The sequence below is a fragment of the Lingula anatina genome, chromosome 6 (assembly GCF_051362555.1).
Source record: "Lingula anatina isolate TDL-2025a chromosome 6, LinAna3.0, whole genome shotgun sequence".
Taxonomy (NCBI): domain Eukaryota; kingdom Metazoa; phylum Brachiopoda; class Lingulata; order Lingulida; family Lingulidae; genus Lingula; species Lingula anatina.
In genome coordinates, this window is record NC_141772.1 from 4,934,969 (window position 1) to 4,957,601 (window position 22,633).

Consider the following 22,633-nt stretch of genomic DNA (forward strand, 5'->3'; position numbering starts at 1 on the left):
TGTACAGAATTAACAGTATCCTATTTTGTGCGTTATTATTTCCTGCTTTTTGCCCGTACATTTGACAGCTTTGCTGCCTTTTCTTAGTCTACCATTGGGTATGCTTATTCGTCCTTGTACCAGAGCAATTTTTTGCTGGTGTTGCCATTCTTGATTATGGCACCGTCAGTTGAATTTGAAAGTCAAGACATTATTGAAATTAAAACTTTCTTTATTTTGTCATTCGACGGAATACCAGTTTCACTAAAATAACAACATCGCTAATAACAATAGTAAGTAAAGATAAATAAAGAAATTGAACGAGATATAAACCACGAAAAAATCTGTAACGCCCAACAATAAATCATAGTAATACAGCAAAAATTAGCCCTACATGTACTAGCTTCACGCAATATCAGTTTATCTTTGATTTAGGCAAAGAATGAAATTTAATATTATATCTGTTTAGGGCATAAATGACAGTTGCTGGAAGTAGTATCAATACATTACAGGAAATAAAAAATGATTTTGATAAATTATGCACAATGGCACCAACTTTTTGATTACTGTCTAATTGGACTGCCCAAAAGTTTTATGCTCAAATAATAACAGTAAATAAATAAACAAAACTCCACGATTATTTTCACAACATCAAATAAACACATTAATTTGAATAAAAAACAAAGAATTAGATTAAAACTCTCTCTTTCTCTCTCTCTCTCTCTCTCTCTATATATATATATATAAGACTGACATTTACCTGTTTGTTTACATTAAATTATGAAATATACTCTACTCTACCATATTACTTTATATTTCAAATGGGAGGGGAATCTGCCTCTAAATCGTACAAACGTACAAAAGGTGTCCCCATGGATATTGAATTAAAATATACCGCTACCGTAAGATATCATTGATGTAGAATAAAAATTGAGACATAAATAACATTTGTAAAATAATTCATAGGCGCTTGCACAGATGCCATGGTTCAAACCCCAAATCTATATTATAATAGCAAATCACCCAAAATCTCCGCTTCACGTTTTTCTTCCGAACTACAACGATCTGTTGACAACTGACGCGTGTTAGCAAAAGGAAAATATTGGACACAGATTGAATTTGATTATAACTGTTAAAAATATATTATTTTGAAGGCATTTTCTAGCCTTCGGCAATTTCCGTAAAACTTCATGTGTGACGGGTATTATATACTGTCAATATAACCTTAGAGGACAGTGAGATTTGGTGGCGCAGTGGATAAAACCTGGGTCCCAACTCAACGTACGGACTGCTACGTGTGATCTATGCACCCCCCCCCCTAAAAAAAAATGGAGAAAACTTGGGGTGCGATGCGATGCGTGCGTTGCACGTGGTTAAGGCGCACGATACACATACTTATTTCTCGCTCACTCCGTGCTCATTCCGCACTTCTACGCTCCCGCCGTGTGGACCTTACGGGCTTCGTAAATATCAGTGAGGAGTGGTCACTCCATGTGCACGGACCGTGGGTTTAAAAGGAGGAGCATGCACAAAAAACATCATGTCAGCCTTGGGTTTCAAGTTTGAAAAATGCCTAATTATAAAATTATATTGACATTGTTCAAATCAACTATACATGTAGGTGTTATCTTTACCTTGATAATTTTCACAAACATATATAGCTACACAGAGCTTGTGGTGCATTTGCATACCTAACAAAAAGCACTCTACCAATCACAAATATGAATATAACTTACACATTCACTATTATAAATGTATGAAACGCATGCCAAGTGCGTTGTGAATTAACAAAGCAAATTAGTGACATTCCATGGACATTTCAGTAATACTAAATTTTTCTAATACCTTATCCAAAACCTTTGAAAACCACGATCTATAGATCTGTTTCCAAGTTCTTAATTTCTAATTTTTACTGCCACTAATCTCCATTATTAGAGTGACTCAAAAACTATCAACTGTATCTATTCCTTTTGGCTTTTCGTTTTATAAAAATATCCAGAATTAAACGCCGCAACCGCAGAGCACCTCCACTAGCGGAATGTTTTCCAACTAACAATTTTATACTAAAAATCAATTCCTTCAGAATAAATAAATAAATAAATAAATAAATAAATAAATAAATAAATAAATAAAACACTCAAAGAGCAGTTACTTATGGGAACGAAAAATATATTTGTCTTTTTACTTCGGCATAAATCTATGCTCTTGGAGTGCGCCTTTGGTTGTGACATGTAATAATTTATATGCTATTTTACCTGAAGTTAGCAATGATTCACTCAGTCAGTTAGCTATGATTAGGCCTACGTTGAAACTCTCCAATCCAGATACATTGTATCTCCTACGGGGGAACCGTTTTTTTTCTTAAGGCCAGAGTAACTGCCAGCATGATAATGCCTTGGAGACATTTAAATACAGAGTCCAAGTAGCAAAAGTCTCCAACTGATGCTACCGACAGGCTTACAAAGATCAAGCCCACACAGCCAGTCAAGGTTACACTAGAGCTCATGAACACCATCTTATAACAAGAATTTATGCTCAGTAAGTTTGGGTAAACAGCATATGTAATTAACGTTCCAGCTCTTTTATACACAATCAGAACAACGCATATCACCGCATTGAATAATGCAGCCAGTGAGGCTGGTGCCACTACGAGGAGAAGGTAGGATTGGATATTACCAAAGAAACACGTTCCTTGGCAGTAGAGCATTTTCACTGGGACAACATCCCACATGTCTGACACTATTCCAGCCGACACCATCACCAATGGGATTGTATATGTAGTTCCAATACAAGCCAACAGATGTCTCTTTGGGCTTTTGCTCCAAGACAGACTGGCTGTGACGCCGTGTAATGCGGTTAAGGACATACTTGCTAGCCAAAGAAAACTTACCAGCCAAAAGAAATGGGCAGTAGCTATCAAAGCCATGCACACAGTGCCATCAGTTTTCACGGGGATAATTGCTAGAAGGGAGAAGAAGAACTGAACCAAGAGAAATATGATTGTGACGTGTATGATCATTCCATCTGCAATATTCTTACAACCAGACTGAATAACACATGTAATAAGATGAACCAGAAGTATGCCCATTGAAATGGAAGGTAAAGCCCAAAATTCAGGGATAGTCATGGAAATTACATTACCGGTCATTGATATAATTTTGGTTTTATTTATTGTTTGAGATAAAGATTCTAGGAACTTTCCAATAGCCTGTCTGCAGATAAATATGTTGCCCTCAAAAGTGAAAACTTGATTCCAGCTAATGGTGACATTTGCTGCGGCATATTCAAAATAAAAATTAAATGCACCATATTTCACGTTTGTAACGTCTGCCATTGAAACAACAACGACAGAGCATAAAAAAGAGTCTGGATCACGTGATGGTCTGAATGCGCCACCTAAGTCCGACCAAGAGGCAGTTTTGTACATAGGATTATCATTTGAAACACGGATAGTCATATCTATTATATATTTTCCATGAAATAAATTAAGGGAAAAATTAACCTTAGGCAAAATGCTGGTTAAATCTTTCCGCATTGACGCCTCTGCAAATGCAATAGATTCATATGTTGCCTGTTTACCGCGTAGTTCTAATGGGAAACTTAGTAGCATTTCTATTTGTGAGAATGGTTGGGAGGAAAACACTGCCTGACAACCAATGTTTTTCCTGCGGTTTACATCAGCTATTCCTAACTCACTGAATCTGTATTTAATTGCAGAACAAATAAATCTGTGATTGGTGTAAACATTGATTGGGATGTTTTCATAATCAATGAATGTAAAGATAATATCAATGTCCATGTGCACTCCTGAAAATTGCTGAAACAAAGGTATGCAATCTCCGTGAATGACGTCGTAGTTAAACTGACGGGGGCACTCTTCATAACCACTGGCACACTGAAAAGAGTAAAAAGGTGAATTATTGGGTTGAGATTTGTAGAAGTTTGATAGCATGGTCGATACTAATCAATGCAACAACAATTTTATTCCATAGCTTTTATAAAGATTTTAAAATGCACTAATATGTAGGTCCAAAGGGAAGGTAATGGATTTTTTAACCAATTTTTTATTTCCAGTCCAACGGCATGGAAACGGATTTCCAGTGTTAATTTTACGTTGTGGAGCTTCCACAAAGAGAAACATGGTTGATCCATAGTCACTGTATTGGTAGCGGGTAAATGAAGTTCCAATACATGCCAACAGATGTCTCTTTGGGCTTTTGCTCCAAGACAGACTGGCTGTGATGCCGGGTAATACCCGAGGAACACAATTAGAAGTCATATGGCATTTGGTTAAAAAAGAAGTTTAAAGCAACAAAAACAACAAACTTTTGAAGTTTGCGCTCCAGGTAAATTTATGAATAACAAGGTATTATCTCTGGATAAGAGTTATAAAAGTACTGTAGGCTTTTTATTTCAACTGCAGCATTGCTCTCACTAACATCTTGGCGGTGAACAGTCGTCATATCACTTTTAATATATCATAATGCAGATGTCCAATTCCTCGTGTAGCAAAAGCCCAAAGAGACTACTCTTGGTGTGTATTGGAGCTGTTATACACTGTTGTACTAAAAGGTAAGTATTTTTAAATCCCTGCCCGTACTATTCAAATATGGCCTATACGTGGTGATATATACAGCTTTTTATAACTATTATCTAGAGTTGGCAATGTGCAACATTGTCTTTATTATCCACAGTCACAATAACAGTTTCATGAAAAAAATTATTTTCAAATAAAATTTTTAAAAAATCTTATGTGGTTATTTCATTGGCAAATTCGTGACTCTTATATATTTATATACATACCGGGTCTGAGCTGAACTGGGAGTGCTGTGAAACTCTGCAATGGTACCTGTTGTTTTCTTTGGCCAAGATTGGACCAACCGATAGAAGTGAAGAGAATCCCATGGGATTGTACACATTTCCAGGATCCCCTGGCAATGTATAATCGGAAATATGCCAAATATTAACAGACATTTAAAACCTTTTCCAGTACAAGATGCAAACGAGAATTATAATGAGGTGTGTGTTTGCGTGCGTGTGTGTGCAGATGAGAGACAGAATGAGAGAGAGAGAGAGAGAGAAAAAAGAGCAGTTTCATCTTCATTATTAAAAAAGAAATAGGAAAGAACGTGTAAAAAAACGCGTACGGACATATATTAACATGTTAAAAAAGGAAAAAGAAGTTCAAGAAGTTCATCTCTTATTGTTCCCTAAGAATGGAAAACTAAGGATTAACTGATTGCTAAAAAAAGTTAGCTTTTCATTTAATTTTTTTAGAAAAAAATGTAAAATACAGGAAGAACAATATATAGATGTCTGTACTCACTGTTATTCTGACAGCTATCTGTTCCTTTGAAGCAATTGCCTTCCCAACAAAGAAAACAGAAGAAATTCTTAAAGAGTCTCCCTTGCAAGTTTACGACATTAGTTGGTCCTTCAAAGCACAAATCCACCAATGCGTCATATGGTATACTCGTATCGACACCTATGCAATAATTATAGTCAGACTCTCCTACACTTGGGCACTTCAATAGCTCAGCTTCATTTTCTTCAGCCGCACACAGACGCATGGCCAAATCTCTTGTAGAAAAATAGTTGATAAAGCAATCTGAGTCGGTCTTCAAAACTTCTCGAATGGCTTCATCTACAGATGACACGTTTTGGAATTTCTGTGGACCTTCAAAGTAACAGCCTAAGGTGGCATTCCAGGGATCAATGTCTGAGATATTGTGACACAGTGTACAGAATATGTTCTTGAAAGAGAGTCCAGACTCCTTGTCGTACACAGGGGTATAATGTAAGGCGAGGTCTGTCATATTGGGACTGTTACTTTCACACTTCATCCGAATGCCTGCATCCTTCCAATTTTCTGGGCATGTCGAGACAAACCAAAAATAGGCCGGGTTGGTCTCTGAATTTGCCAGAGGAGCTTTCAAGCATTTAATTTGAGGTTGGGTAATATTTCGGTTGATAGTTTGCTCTGTGTGGTTTGAAGCACAGTCCCGCTCCATTTGCCAACAACAATCATTAAGCATGTGACAATATTTGTCACATGAACATTGTATTTGGAAATACCTATCCGAGAGAACATGTTTAGCAAGACAAAATTGAACATTTGGTTTTGGAATTGGGATAATATTGGTAATCTCAGCTGGACTCATATTGGTTCCGAGGGTAGATACTGTGCTTAATGCAGGTATTACATCATTAATTTCGGATGTGTTTAAAGTGTCATCTGGAAAATCAGCCATGCCATCGGCCAATAAATGACGCCGAAACCTACCAGGTATCCAGGGCTCAGAAAAATCTGAACTTTGGGTGGGGCGTCTTTTGATATGTGTTTTTACCATTGCTTTTGCTTTGGTCCCCTCAGGTTTGGCTTCCGTATTCCATCTTCTTCCAAGACGCTCTCTCTTGTCTTCCATTAAAGGTGGGTTTACTTTTTTTACCACTTCTAAATTTACTGTCGGTTTTCCTCTTGGCATCTGTATGAAAGGTTTTGAATGATAAAGGAAAACCATAACCAAGAGGAAAAATGTAACAAGCACTCTAAATTTCCCCATTGGGAATAGTAAATTTGCCAACAACGGAAGTATGCCTTGTCAATAATGAAATGATAAAATTTCCTAATTTGAACAGGTAGCAAACGTTTGATGATTGGAAGCAACGGAATGCTTTAAATAGTTATTGGTCACTGACTCATGACTTCGAAACAGACAATATATAATAACTGTTATTAGTTTACTCTAACATATAATGCTTCTTTGAACGTCATTTGGCTTGGTTATTATTTTGTAGCCTTGAAGACTGAACGCAATTTGGGTCCATTTATTAGAAATCACCTTTCATAAGAAATATAATTTATTATTATTTTTATCTATTTTTTGTTTATTTATTTATTTTGATTTTTTTCTTTGCCAAAATTCAGAATATTTGACATATATACGTATAACCTTATCCACACTTTTTAAAAAATTCTTCTTGTGCAGCATGGATGTTCCATTATCCTTAATCATAAAATAACCAATGCGTGACAGGAAGTCATTAAGTGCTTGGTAATAAACTTTCATAACATTTTGCAAATAATATGTTTCTCCGACAACGATTTTAAGTCGTTTAAGTCGTTGAAGTCGTGCAAGTGAAAAACAGTGATCATATTGGTGGCCAAATTAGTCTCGTCTGCTTGATTTTCATTGGCATCTGGTTGCATAAGAAGTGACGAGAACTAGGAAAATTAACTTTGCAACTACTGTAATGAATTGGTTTTCGTGGCGAAGTTAAGATATTAGTTAGGTAGGCCTATTTCATTAAAAGCTTACGAATTCTTGCACTGTGAGATATTTTTTTTATAAGATTAAAAACCCTAAAGGTACTGATATTCTTACACTGTTTAGCATTTTGTTCCCGGCTGCCCCCGAGTTCTGATTGACCCACCCGAACTGGTCGCAGTGCAGGCCAACATCATCAAGTAGAGGAAAATTCCGGCTCCTCCATTCTTGGTCCATCACCACGTAACTCAATTAACGAAGAACAGTCTGTAAAATTAGCGTTAAATAATTAAATGATTTAAAGCTTTTGTACACTCAAAAAGGGAAATGCATATGTAAATTTTAAACGGATTGGACTACTATTTTAAATTATGGCAGTATAACTGAAAGCATCTTATTATCTCCAACAAGGAGGTTATGTTTTTGGTCTCGTAAGTTTGTGTTTGTTTGTTTGTGTGCTCTCTAGGAGAGGCTGCAGGCTCGCTTTTGAAATAACACAGCAGGACAGGTTACAATAAATAATATTTAGGTTACAATAAATAATACTTAATATTACATTTCAAAGCTTACATAGGTCAGATCATATCAGATCAGATCAGAATGACAGATATGGCATCTCAGACCATGAGAAATATGGGTGCAAAAGGCAGTGACTGTATCTCAACAAAAAACCAAGCAATCTCAGCTAAATACAGTACCTTCTTTATGGTTTTATTACTGATTTTTTATCCTAACAAATGATCGAATTCGATATTTGAAGACATTACATTTAAAGTGTCAGTTTTCACCTGGAACGCAATTTTGGGGCTCTGGACCAGTAGCATTCAATATGTACCCCTCATCACATACAAAGGACCATTTCACAGGACGAGGCAATTGCTCGACCTTCTTTATTGGTGGTATTCTTGCAGTGAATCTTGTTGTTTTTTCCACCTTACAGCATCTTGAGTTATCCCCGCGGACACATGGCCAATTGCTTTAAGATATATAATAAAAATTCAGAGATGTATGGCAATGAATTCATCTACCTTTTATCGTTGAGCATGACGCCACGGTAACTTTGTTTTCTTGATAATTTCTCATCTAAAATTCAGTGTGCCATGCACAGAGTTGTTAGATGTCATAAACTTTGGCATAGTACACTGGTTAATATCCACGGCATTTTTTTAAAATTCAGTTTGAATAACTAAAATATACGTTACAAGAAATCGTAATTACATAATACAGTTATTATAAATATAAACCTTACAAGGAATTTCGTCTGCCTGTGCTTCTAGTGTTGTATATCTTTAAAGGAAATGTATTTTAAAAAATCGCCAGAATTTGGGACAAACTGTCTTTTAAATCAAACAAATAAATTAATCACCTACATTTACCACCGACTGCATATGCATTTGGTGTGACACAACCATCAAAACAAGACAAAGAAAAATCAGACTGGTCACCTTCACATCAAACAAGTGTTCTAAAGCTGCTGAATTGATTTCTGGTACATTGCTGGTCTACTTGTTGTCAGAGACGACTGTATGTGGGTCTGATAAAATGTTTTAAAACTAAATTCCAACTGTGACTGCTCGAGTGGAATTAACCACTCATATGCTAGGGACAGAATATTCCTTTACTGACGAATGAAATTTTATGCATCTTATGGTTGTGAGTGTTTGATTATCATACTAACTCCAAATTCAGTTTTTGTACCCGCAATTTTGAAACCTTCATACTTCGTTTGTATTAAGATGATTATTTTGTTAGATAAGTCGATAGACGCGCATTTCTACCTACAATCGTAATCCAAATTTGAAGAAAAACGGTTTTGCCTGTAGTTTTCATTATCAGTGGACGCGAGGACACAAGAATAAAAAACTGCTCTTCAAACCCTTGTTATGTTTCTTACACAGCATCTCACCCTAGCTCTCGCTCTCTCACCTGCACACGCGCTATACAGTTTTTCCGTATGTTTTGCAATTCTTCATTATTTCTTACGCAGTGAAATGGTCATCGTATTACTTATGCTTATAGAGGTACATTTATTGTTTTTTAGACCAATATATCAAGAACCACGGTAATATCATTTGCTGTATGCAGACACCTAGGTCTGTTGCCTGAACAAGGAAGTTGCACCAAAAGAATCTACTTTTAGTACTGACCACTTCTCAACCAATCGCTAAGACACCATTGGTAAAAATAATATCTCAAGTATATGGCCTTATTAAAGAAATGGCTGTCAAACTGAAATGTATTCAAGATAATGGAACTTTTCAGAAACCAAGAAAATCTAATACTGACTTGTTCCACATTTCCTAGAGGTTAAAATGAGTTTTGGCCATTGCATTATTATCTGTATAAACGTTGACCGTTACATGTAAATAATGCAAGTTAATAAATTTAACCTAACTCAATACTTTTCACAAATTATTTCATTAAAATGCATAAAACCCGGTCAGTTTATCCATTTCTTTATTATTTGTTTATATATAGGCATCTATGTACAGAGGGTTGTGTTAGAGAAGACACTTGGTCGTTGATGAACACAATGTGACTGATTGTGGCACACCCTATGCTAATATTCCATAAATTATTTCAGAGTATTGCAAAGCCTTCTTCTGCATCCCATCTTAAAGCCATTGGTCTATACTTTTACTTATAATATATACATTAATAAATCGGCATAGGTTTTTTAACTGTTTTGATATCAACTGTTGGCTAAGTGAAATGGGCAAATCATTTTTGTGATCGTTTCCCTTAACCAAGGGCAGAATGACGTTTAAAGTTGATAATAAATATTGAATGCTACGATTCCCATAAGATAATGAATCCATGATGCGCGGAAATGAAGGAAATGAAAAGCGGCGCATGGTAACAGTGGGACTACATGAAAATGAATACTCCTCTGAATAATACAAGATAAACCTATCCGAACTCACTGCATTTATGATCGCTGGGCTATTTTGAAACAGAAAAAAGACTACTTCCACCATCAACTTGATTTTATGGTTGCAAATATAATATTTGCAAGGTTCTTCCAGATATTTTTTTCAAAATGAAGAAAAAATGGCCTCAGCCTCGGCTGCCCTTAAACTCCTTTAATATCCGGGTTAAAGACGATGTACTTACGAGCAGGTTTTTTGACACCTGCAAACACTTGTACACAGCTGCTTGGCCTTTCTTGGACAATATGGACAGCACTTCACATATTTTATGATGCACTAAATATTTATTTATTTCACCGAATAGCAAACACACAATATTTTGCAGTAATAGTGACGAGGTGAATTTCTTAACAGCAGGAAGCTTAAGCTAAGCTTAAGGCCGTTCGTTGCGTTAATATAATTGTAGGCGATGGGATATAGCCTTTAAAAGTGAATTTACATGTAGATCATTTTGTCAATACTAAACCACGAAAAATTAACTTTAGACATTTACATTTTATTTTACCTCTGACCAAAACAATGCACAAAAAACATATTGTAAAGCAAATTTTGAATTCTTGATTTTTTTTTTTTTTTTTTTTTTTTTTTGCATATTTTGCCTTCAGGGTTAAACTCTAAAATCGATGCTTTTTCCTATAATTTTTGTACTTTCGTGTTTTTAAGTCATGTTATCATGAATTAATGTAAAATGTTTATCAGTCATAAAATTCGCTACAAACAATTTTAAATGATACAATTTTCATACAAAAAATTCATCCTTTTCAAGTGTTAACATCAACAAAATCTTGACTAATCAAATTCACAAGTAGCAGTTTTAACGTCACAAAGAAAATTTAAGTTACAAGAAATCACTTTGATTTATTAAGTGACATTTCGAGACTCTTCCAGCGTGGGTCCTCCACGGGGTTTTGCGACAGTTTTGATTTTGATCTAGCCAACAAAATGTCCTTCCTTTCTTTGACCTTTTGTAATTCTTTGGAATTTTCCAACACCCTAGAGCGCACTGCTAAAGGTAAACTCTTGGAAAGGTGTTGCAGGCGATTATTTTTCTGATAGTCATTTCTTAGAAGTGGATTGGCCTCGTGAGTACCGTGGCAGCAATCTGACTTTGCTGATCGACAGCGAGTTTCACAGCGCACGCTTGGAAAAGCAGACGAACTCTGCGGCCTGTCTGGAAGAGGAGGAAGGGTTTGCGGAATTCTGGGCCGTTGCGTTTTCGTAATCACCGTTTTTGATCCACTCATGCTCAAACTCAGATCTTCACGACTTGTTGAGAGACGTCTTACGCGTGTTTTAGTATCTAATGGTCGTGCCTCGTCTGTATTTGAAGCCAGTGCGGCCTTCTCGGCCAGTCTCTTTATTTCGATTTCTCCATTATCTACTGTGGATGACCTTCGTCTGCGTCTCCCAGGGAATATGACGTCTCTCTCTACGTCATCATCTACGTCATCATCGTCGTCCACTTCGGAATCATTTAAATTTTCATGCTGAAGATGAATGGGTGGCAGCAGACGAGGAGGGAGGGGTGGAATGTGGATGGCCGCCCCGGGGTGAGTCTCGGTCAGGTCCCCGGTACTGAGAGAAATTCGTCGAACATAACGAGGTCGCAACCAGAATTTGCTGGCTTTGTTCTCTGACCCTTGCCCACTATCAGCCGTGTCCCTTTGTGGCACTTGCTCCACCTGTACTCCATCTATACTGTCATCACTGTTGCTTTTGCTTCCTAGGTCATTTTCCCGATTGGAATCACAACAATCTAGCTTGTCCACGCTCCGGGAGGCGCTTAAACCCTTTCTGTTTAAGTCGTCTGCAACCATTTTCTTCCCAAACCGGGGATTTCCTTTCCGTTCTAGAACACTTTTCGCCAAGAAAGCTCGCTGGAATGAGTCATGCTCTGCGCTGATTTTTTCTTTGTGCTTTTCGATGTTTTTCAGTTTCAACGTCAACTGTCGTTCGGAAAACGGAATCTCTTTCTCCTTTACCTGCGGATGTCTCGTTTTGTTGTAAAGCGGATCCACATGATCTTTCTTCGGTGCTACGGAACTGAACATCTTGGCGGCTCCACAAAGGTCTGAAACAATTGGTTCCTTCACAACGTTGAAAACAACGGTATAGGTTTGATAGGTAGGTTGCTTTAGCCTCCGTTTACGTTTAAGCCCCCTTACACAACGAAGTGTTATTTTTAGAAGTTACTTACGTTCGAGCACAGTTCTATTAATAAAGATTTTTATCCTCGACCAACGCTGCCACCGGCACGAGTGTTCATAAATGTCCAAAATCCTGAACTGATACCTCCTTGAACTGAAACAGGATTTTCATTTTTTTCCAGAAGACCTGCTGAAAGATGAGTAATACCCGGAAGTTGTGGTATCCGTTTTAGAAACTTCGAAAATCGGTTGTTTTCGTGTTGTTCTTAGTCTCCTCGGTAACGTCCGGCATCCACACGTAGTAAAATACTTTAATTCGCACTAAAACAGGAGTTTGCAGCCGCTGCTTACACACACATACACAGCGTCCCGTGTTCACAGCATGTCCACGAGAAAAGTCTGCGTCCGTCTAGTTAATTATTTCCACGTGTTATGTGCCATTCAGTATGACAAATGATCGCGCTGGCTAAAGTTCTCCGAAAGAGCATTATATTTAACAATAACCTCCTCCGCAAATTTAGTCTGGTAGACGTCTAAGAATAAAGCCTTTCCGAGAGGTAATCGTAAAGGTCGATCGTAATTATTGACTAAATTATTTCAGACAACTTCTAAGAGATGGCGACGTCAAACATTCATACGGATATTCATAAAGTGAAAAGTAGTTTGCCGTCGTCTAAATGGAAGGTTCGCCTGTGGTAGCCTGAAGGACGAGAATCAAAATGTTCTCACCACTGACCGCGACTGTGTTTTCCGAAGCAGTGTGACGACGGCCTTCAAAAACTACTCCGTAACTTGTCCTCCTGTACGTAGAGAGCCAATATCCAAGTGTTCCTTGCCCTATAATCCAGTATCAGTGTTCATATCTTTAGTACTCTTACCCACTTGTCCCACAAGGCAACAGAGCTGTATCGGAATGTTATATCACTGAACAAACTCCCATAATCTTGTAATATCTTAGATATGCTACTACCGATGTACAGTGTACGTAAGGAGTATATACAATACGCAACAGTAGCACTAACTCGGCCAGCTGACGACAAAATGAAAATAATACGTAGTTACTGCACACGATATTTGCTCTACAAGATTTACTCTGATATTTGTTCAGAAAGATTTACTCTTTCAGTTTTTCAAATAACAAAGCCCTTCCCATTCCCCCCTCCATTTGTTACTGCAAGTGTACTCAACATTTCTTTTTAAAATCATTTTGTCCGTTCCGCTACAGGCGATAATTAATAAGCTCAAGGAAGAATTGACGTGGTGCCACATTTTGAACCCATTTTGACGAGGACATTGAACACAAAGCGACAATTACGCTTTATTTTATTTGCTCTCTGGTATCTCGGACGACTGTCAAATAAAATGTCACTGTTGACTAACGGAATCGTTAAGAGTCCAACATGAAAAGAAATCCACTTACATAAGTTGCTACTTCAAACTGGCAAACACTGGCGGTATTTCGCTGTGTGCATTGGGGTAAACTTTTCCTTTTTCTATCATTTTTTATGACGCACAATGCTGCACACTGCTATTTGAATTGCGTAAATTCTTTACATGTCACGGACCGCTGTTATAAGAGTCTTGTTTAAACAATTGGATAGGGTGCTTAAAAACGGTTGTTTCTACAGCAATATCTTCGTCATGTGCTCCAAATAAATTACTTTAATAAACCAAAAGAAGTGAGAGAGGCAGTGAATGACAGGCAGTGATCCCACTCCTTCAAACTATGAACAAATATAAAGTATTTTCGGTAATACTGAAATGTGAAATCAGAAATAAATATGATAACTGTTATTAATCTCAATTACAAGTTAGATTTTTATTATATTTATATATATTTACATACATAACAAAAGATAAGACAATGAACTGCTATATTTATCATATTTGCCTAAATAGAGAATATATAGAGAAAAAGATCATCCTAAAAATATCTAAAAGTCACTAAAAACTACAAAATATATATATCTTGCACACATCAAAAGTAAAAAAAGGAAAAAAACGCTTTCTCTTGGTACAACAAAAGATATATAATTCATAATAATTAGTTCTGTATTAAAAGTTTAAGGCATATATATATATTTTCAAGTAAATGCAAAGTAAAAGAAAAAACAGTAACAGTGTAAGTTTTCAGTAAAAACATATATTAAACTATAACAATGACATTACAGCATATTTTCTATATATGTAGGCATTGTAAGCTGTTTTTGGTGTCATGATTTTTTTCTATTTATAAAATTTATTTCATAAACTATTTTTAATTTTTAAGGGAGGGGGCATATTTTCCTATCTTTTAACTAAGTCAGACGGCACAATAATTGTACTTTCCCATCCATACAAATGCAGACTACTTGTCAAGATTCTACCTTTGAATCTTTCTTACATTTTGCCTTTAAAATTTGCAAGATATCAAAAATTATGTAAGTTAAGTGACATTGTATTATCCCATATAAATGTAAGTTTCATTAAATATCATTATATCAAATAAGACAAAATAAAGTACGGTATGTTTTGGCATATATGGAGTGGATATTGATTTCTATTGCACCTCCAGAGCATGTAGTATATTTCCACTCTAAATCCACTGAGTGGCATTTCTCTTCTGATAATTCTCATTTCTGCTCTGTGGTCTTGAGCTCCCAAAGGTATCACCGGTCACTACACCACCACCACCACCACCCCCAGTGGCCAGTTTTGACCCTGCTGACCCCACAGGACGACTAGTTCCATCCGGCTTCATCCTCCCTGCCACACCCTGTCCTAAATGTTGACCAGCGATGGCCGTTGCCTCAGGCCGCACCCTGGGGACCCGACCAGATGCCCCGCCCATCTGTCCATACCTGTTGAAGAGATTGGCCACAGCTGTCCCCTTGTGTCCACATAGTTCAGCGTTACTCTCCCCCTCGGAGGTCAGCCTGGCTGCAGGGGCAGGTTCCGGAGGGAGGTTCCCGTAAGAGCCCATTAAGAGATTAACACTCCCTCCCTTGTGACTTTGAGCAATTTCTGCAGCTTCCCCCTTCACAGCACGGGGGTGAATTGTCCTCTTTTGTGCAGGAGGTTTGTATTCACTTCCGCTGCCTATGAAATCCCCCATACTTCCTCTGCTTCTGTCCCTCATCTCCTGAGCTAGAGGCGAAGGGCAGGCTTTAGGAGCGGGGCGAGGTGACTCAAAATGTTTGTTCTCTTGCTGGTTAAACCATTTCCCTATGGATCCATGATTTCTATCAGCATATTCCTGTGCCTCAGGTTTTACCCTGGAATTGGGGCGGGGTGAGGTGTACTCCCTGGCAGTCTCACTGTACTGTGGGTGTCCAGGAATGGTGCTCTTGGAAAACTTTGTTGTCATGGTTTAAATCCTGAGATGGGTGCACGTCAGCACTGACCAGGGACACTTCAATAGATATCAGGCCAAATGGTTATTTCTTCCGTCTCAGAATTTAGGCCCATCAGGAGTGAATTCCCCCTGAAATCAAATAAATATGAACAAAGTTGTCATGAACACTTTTAATATTTGGAATAGCACCAAAGACATGCGAATAAAGTTCTCACAAATTACTAAGACAACAGGAATGTGATTTCAGTCAACCTGTAAATGTTTTGGTAGGATATTGTTACATATGCAACCACAGCCCTTATTTGTGCACATAACACAAACCTAATCAGCAAAATATCGTATCACCTGCAGGTGATTAAAAATTAATACAAGACTGTTAATTAAGAAAGCAGTCCAGTTTGCTCTGCTGATGCAAGTATTCTTATATGAAACCTTGGATTTAGTTTCCCCCAAGATGTGGTGGTATTTATCGAGATTGATCGACCTACAAAACAGACATCGGATTGCACAGGGTATTCAACCATGAAAAACGAGATTATCGAGATAAGAATCTTCAACAAAAATGTGAATTGCCAAACTTGTGGCTGATTTTGGGTTCATTTAACATTTGTAACCCCATCACTCCTTTACAGTTAAGTCTTTCAATACAAATGGCCATTAATTGAGCAGTGTATAGCGTGTACTTACAGAATCAACACAGTAATTTCGAAAATCTGCCAGGCTTGAATTGAACCACCGGAAGTTTACATTTGTTACCAGATGGCGCTTTCAAGACAGACCTCTACCTGTACGCAATGAGCTAGCTGTTCCGAAACTTTTCTATTTTGTACACATCTATCGCAATAACGTTACGTTTTTCAGCTGTTAGAACAGAACTGTCAAGAAATAAACTTGAGATTGATATTCAAATTTAATGTCTTTTAAGATGTTCTTTATGAAAGGCATCATGTTGTCTTACAGGTGTGCAGGTGAATGAAATAGGCCTAAATAAACAAAGCTTTAAAAAATGATGAGAAGGTAAGATTTTAATAACTGAAAAAAAAAAAAAAAATCCAAAAGGGTTTATATGCAAAGCATTACAAAATAATTCCATGTCTCCAATGGCAGTTTGGAGTTGATTTTACCCGAACTGGAGATTGACTAGCCCTATTTTTGTACCATTCACCTTATCTCTGATATTTACATAAAAGAATCAGATCTTATGCACACCGCCTTTAAATAATAAACTTTAAATTTGCGTGGCGTCAGGTGAAAATAATAATGCTACGTCTCAAATTTTGGGGTTTTTAAATGCTGGCAGTTGAAGTCAATCATGATTCCCCCGGAAAGGGAAAAAGAACAAGGCTGATATACTAATATACAGTTCTATCAATCCTGTTGCCAAAAAGTAACTACATAGGGAGATATACAGGTAAAGAAAATCATCAGCTTCCTAACGATAGCAATACTTCCAAAAGTGTAAAAAAATGTAGAAAAACTATATTTCACAACCGACAGAATGCCTTCCTTTTACAATTTTGCCGGATAGTTCGAGTAGTTGGGGTGGACGATCCTCCTTTCAAATGTACAGCGGTTACAAATGTTCCATTCCTGCAGCTATACATACCTGTACTACCCAAACATAGACAAAACGTTTACTTGGGGTAAAATAATCTAACTTTTTGAAATCGTGAGCTGACCAAAAACTAAAATAAGTATGTAATTGTATTGTTCGGTTTTTTTTTCTCTTGGGATACAGCGGGAAAGAAAAACCAACATTTTGAAATTGTTCAAAAGGATGTATATCCTGTCTTTATTTAACAATTCGCTCCTCATTTTTGTATCACAGTAGGCACAGTACAATTGAACACATATTTAAAAATATATAATCGTAATATGACTAAATGAGCACCAAAAATGCTAACGAAAACTGTTTTTTAAATAATGAATGTGTGTGTGCGTGTATGAGTGTGGGAGAGAGAGAGAGAGAGAGAGAGAGAGAGAGAGAGAGGTGGGTGGATCGGAGTTGAATCGACTTTTTGTCCCCTCACCTTCTAAGAATATCAAAATTTAACAAAATCTATATTTTCGCATTGAATTTTTCTTCAATGTATAAATCAAAATCCTCTTTCCCCAAGGCTAACTTATGTGATTGCACATGTTTCGCTAATTTTCTTGTCCATCGTATAGTTATTTTACGCCAAGGTTTACTGCGGAAAGTGTTGTGGAGATATAGAAATTCTAAGTCTAAAATTTGTATAATGATATACATACCCATATCTAAAATTTGTATATAAATATCTTTAATGATAATATATTTATGTATTATGTATATATAATGATAAGATAAACTTATCGACTGGTACAATGTATTAATAAAATCGGAAAGTCAGTTTTGCAATGATTAACAACGGGGAGGAGATTCCTTTTTTCTTCTGTTTAGCCAATGCACTATATGCAGCATATATATATTCGTGTAAAGCTCAATGGTTTAGCCAAACCATACAGAAGCAATATTCCATGGCAGCCAGCATTTCCATTTATACGGAAACGTAAATCGCCATGTAAACGGATAGCGAACCTTGATGTAATCCATATATTTCGCCGGAACTGCGGCAGATAAACCTGAAAGACATAAATAACAATATATTTTACTGAATCATCTAAATGAGATAAAGTTAGCTGGAAAATAAGGGTGCCACAATGTGTCGATTCGACACGAATTTTCATTTAGCTATAGCCCAGAGTAAAAGTAGGCCTAATATACATAAAAATATTGATCCCATTACCCATTTCCAAAACATTATTAACCCACTTCTATTGGCGCATCTGGGATTTTGCAAGTTGGGGGAGGGCGGGGGTTAAAAATTACCAGAAAAAGTAAATGGAGGTGAATAACAAAGAGAATATTATTTATTACAATGGATAAAGCATGGGTGGAAATTTTCCTGGTTTGCACTCGGGTTGCTCGTTATAATCTTTGACGGCGGGAGAGAAGGGACCTGTGGATGCACAAGCAGCTTTGGGGGTCCAGGTGCCCCCCCCCCCCAACCCCCGTTATGGAGCCGCTATTGACCATTCTTTCCTTAAAGAGAAAAGGCACTAGTCTCCACACAAGTGGGTTGTGCGTGTGCTTATCGCAGCTCAGTTTGTCTGGACTAGGTGGCAGACAGCGAATGCTCCGTTCATGTACTGTCTCAGGGCAGTAGAGAACAGCGAGTGTTTTCAGAGGTAATTTCACCATTTTAAATGACAAAAAAAATGATTTGAACAGATATGTGACCATAAATGCCTGAAGAATCTTTCCTGGTATCACTGAATGGGTCGCCCGTGTCATGAAATTTTGGCAAATTAAAGCTCCCTCTTTTCCAAAGAGTTGCATGCTGTTTCTCACCACCTGGGCTTATTTTGCCCGCCAGTCGGGCAAATTGCGCGTAGCTCTTCATGATGTCACGTGTCACCCACTTATACTATTGCAATTGAACCATTCAATTATTCTAGTGATCCCGTCAATCGATGGCTAGATATACCTTTTTAATGAATATTGATCTACATCCGAATCCTCAATCTGGAAGGACCTACCTGAGAATTTAAGCCGCGCCAACGGCAAAATGTCTGAAACATTATGCTCAAAGGTTGCAGTCAGATATTTGAGCTTTCCAATGTTCGTTTGCTCGATACTTTCTGGGTACCACTCCGACAGGACCTCCCGTTTAGCCCCACCTGCACTGGTGATGGTTTTGAGTTTGTACCTTACCATGTCAACCTGAAAGAAGGAGCTTGATTAAATCTAGAATCAATTTTTTCTCTGACAAAAAAAAAAAAAAAAAAAAAAAAGAAAAAAGTAAGGCCAATTTTATTTGAGTCAACTGCCGTAAAATCTGTTCAGTTAAGCTGATTGGCAAAATTAAATTAAATTAACATTTTTCTTTTCATTTCTCACAATTTAGTCACTTGCTGGGGGTGCGGTTAGGGTTCGGAAATCAGGGTTTAGATATCAGTAATAAGCGGGAGCTAGCTATTTTCTACCAAAAGGAAGCTGGGTGTTGACCTCATTTATTAAATTATTTTTCGCTAGACACAGTAAAAATGTACACAGAATTAGCCATAGAAATAATATATGAGAATAGATATATTAGTAGTGAAAATATATCTGCGTGGACTTGACACAGGGAAGACTCTAGCCGAGTCCCAAATATTTTTTTCATGGCCCACACACCATTCTGTACCCCCCCCCCCCCCCCAGTAAATGACTGCATAACGAATTAATTACGTCTTTGAGGTTTTATCTTTAAAAAAAATTGGAATTTTTCGTCGAGCCTCGTTTCAATTACTGAGAGTAGGCCTATATGACGCGATATTAGACAGAAAGTCGACAAGGTCCTATGGTAACTATGTCAAGAAACGCGTGATGTTGTGTCACATCCTGGTTGGCTACAGATATGAGAGGGTGATTTACCTAGATTATAACCTAGTGTGGAGATAAACAAAAAAGTGAAAAAATAACAAGTTACAGGCGACCGCAATATTCGTCCCTGGAGATAGCTAAGACTATAGGAAAAGTAGACTTGGTAGAGGGTAGACAGTATCCGCGTCCCAATTTTTTTCCTAAAACACACACCATTTTAGTCCCCCCCCCCCCCCCCCCCGCAGCATATGGAATTAATCTAGTCTCTGAGGTTTTATCTTTAAAAAAATTAGGAATTTTTCGTCTAGCCTCGTTTCAATTACTGTGAGTATATGACGCGATGTCAAGAAACGCGTGATGTTGTGTCACGTCCTGTCAGAGATGGCAACAGATACAAGGGGTGAACTATAATACATAGATTGACCTTGGGTGGAAATACTATGTTTTGCAGAAAAGTGACATTAACGTACTACTAAGTAGTACATTGGCCTTAAAAAAACTGTATATGAAACAAAAAGGGGGAAAAGTAACATTTAAGTAACATGCACTGTTTACAGGCGACAGAACTATTCGTCCCTGGAGAAAGCTATAGAACTATACATTTGGTGCCCTTTTGTGACACCATAGTTAAGTGAGAAAAAGAATCATTGTGGTTCAGTCTACAAGCGACCCGAAACGCTTTTCTTAAAGTAGCATAATAATTTAAAGCTGCAGTAAACAACCACCGACCTCCATTATACGCTAGATTTCTCTCCTTTGTTACTGTTGTATTCAAAGAGGGTTGTTGAAATATTTATCCACTGATATGGAGAAATGCCTGTATTTGCATGCATTTAGAATCAGTGAGTGTTTTGGGCTAATAAACATCCGAACATGAAACAATATAAATGTCTGAGGATACCTATTACTCGCTGATTCGGAATTTTTCTAATTGGGGGTGGGGGTGGGGCGGCAAATATAAAATAGTTGACTAGGACTATGGCGTTTATGGATGCTTAATTTGTCGTCTTGAGCTCATAAAACTGTTTGTTTCTTATCCATGGGTGCAGGAGGGGGGGGGAGGGGGAGGGGTAATACTGGTGCCTCCGAAGCTACATGTACGAATAGAACCGGTACCCACTGTACCCCTTTCCCGTCACTGGACTGTCATTACTTAAAGGGATAATAACTCTTCGTATGAGATCTATATTTCACAATAAAAACATTGTGAACAACTCATGGAAATATAATATATTCTGTTCTACAAGAAAAACGGCAGTTATAGCTATTATTCTGATATCTGAGCTTGTCTTTAGACCACGTGACCCCCATTGATGGCTATACTCTGTTATAATCTCTTAAGAGATTATAACAAAAAAACAAACTTTTTAGAAAAAAAAACCAGGGACTAACTTTGAATGTAAAAATGGATTCATTAACCATTGGTAAGTTCGGAAAAATTGTTGTTTACTCCAGGAAAATTAATTTTTTGGCCAAAACGAAGAGTTAATATATTATCCCTTTAACTTCCCTTAACTTGATATGATCATAACTGCCACCAACCTTACAATTCTCGTATGTCACCGACAACATATTGCCTGACATACGCCGTGCTTTCAAGAGTCTTGCAAAGCTATACGCTGCTGTCTTCTCTTTTTTCCTGTCAGTATGCACGAGGCGCGCTATGTCGATGTCTCCATCGAACGGTAAAATGTCACCTCTTCTCACGGCACCGATTAGCGTCCCGTGGTCCAGCCAGTACGTCTCATTCAGGCCCTCCAGAACTTGGATCACACTAGTCACAATGTGCCGCATGCACGCCATTTGCGTTTGATTAAGAAAGCACGGGTCGCCGTAGTACCCGCTAGTTTTGGGTAGTACGAGGAAGTGTGCTGCTAATACGAGTGCTATACCGAGGCACAAGCACGACCTTCGACAGCACTGCGCCAGTCTGTTTTTGCGGCATGCCACACAGTGTACGGTTCCATTGACGGTGTCAGAGATCCAGCTACACGGCATAATTTCTGCCGCTTGCCACTTTCGGCTATACTATATATAAAAGTGTCATTTACATATGAATATGTATAACAACTGTCCTGTATGACGAGCATACGCACGACTGAGCGCATTTATATTTCCCAGTGGATATTTACGTCATCTAGACACCTGTAGTAGCAGCCTGTGGGACACCAATCATTACTGAGTCAGCGCTCACCGTATTGCCATGTTGTTCTCTATTCCACGATTCGAAGCGTGACTTCATAACGTCCTTACAATCCTGTTCACTTGAATCCTCGTCATGGAGATATATGGACACCGTGCATAACTTACGTAGAAAACTAGTTAAGTAATTTATAACTCATCCATCTTGTGTCCTGTAGCAAGGGGCGCTGTCAAAAGACACACACGAACGTTCCTCAGGGGACCATCCCATAAATCGTGTTATGTCGATAAAGCAAAATATGGATAGCGCATCGGCCTACTATTATGGGCGGCCAAAAGGGCAAAAATTCACGTCGTCGATTCAGTTATGTTTCGTCGATTCACTGCCTTCCCATCGATTCAGTTTCACGTTTAAACGATCCTGTCATAAATTCAACATCTACTTT

The 22,633-nt window shown here is 37.8% G+C and overlaps 2 protein-coding genes across 2 annotated transcripts; both read right to left on the reverse strand.

The window, feature by feature from the left end:
* Positions 1–14,115: 14,115 nt before the first annotated feature.
* Positions 14,116–16,457, reverse strand: LOC106154765 (uncharacterized). The gene is made up of 2 exons (XM_087015169.1): positions 16,346–16,457; positions 14,116–15,787 (listed from the first exon to the last, which is right to left on the reverse strand). The coding sequence occupies exon 2, from the start codon at positions 15,668–15,670 to the stop codon at positions 14,900–14,902; it is 771 nt and encodes a 256-aa protein (XP_086871295.1). The 5' UTR covers positions 15,671–15,787; positions 16,346–16,457; the 3' UTR covers positions 14,116–14,899.
* Positions 16,458–17,415: 958 nt separating this feature from the next.
* LOC106154770 (uncharacterized) lies at positions 17,416–22,514 on the reverse strand. Its single transcript, XM_013529240.2, has 3 exons — positions 21,588–22,514; positions 19,220–19,403; positions 17,416–18,262 (listed from the first exon to the last, which is right to left on the reverse strand). Exons 1-3 carry the CDS (start codon positions 22,041–22,043, stop codon positions 18,129–18,131), a joined length of 774 nt encoding a protein of 257 aa, XP_013384694.2. The 5' UTR covers positions 22,044–22,514; the 3' UTR covers positions 17,416–18,128.
* Between the last annotated feature and the right edge of the window lie 119 nt (positions 22,515–22,633).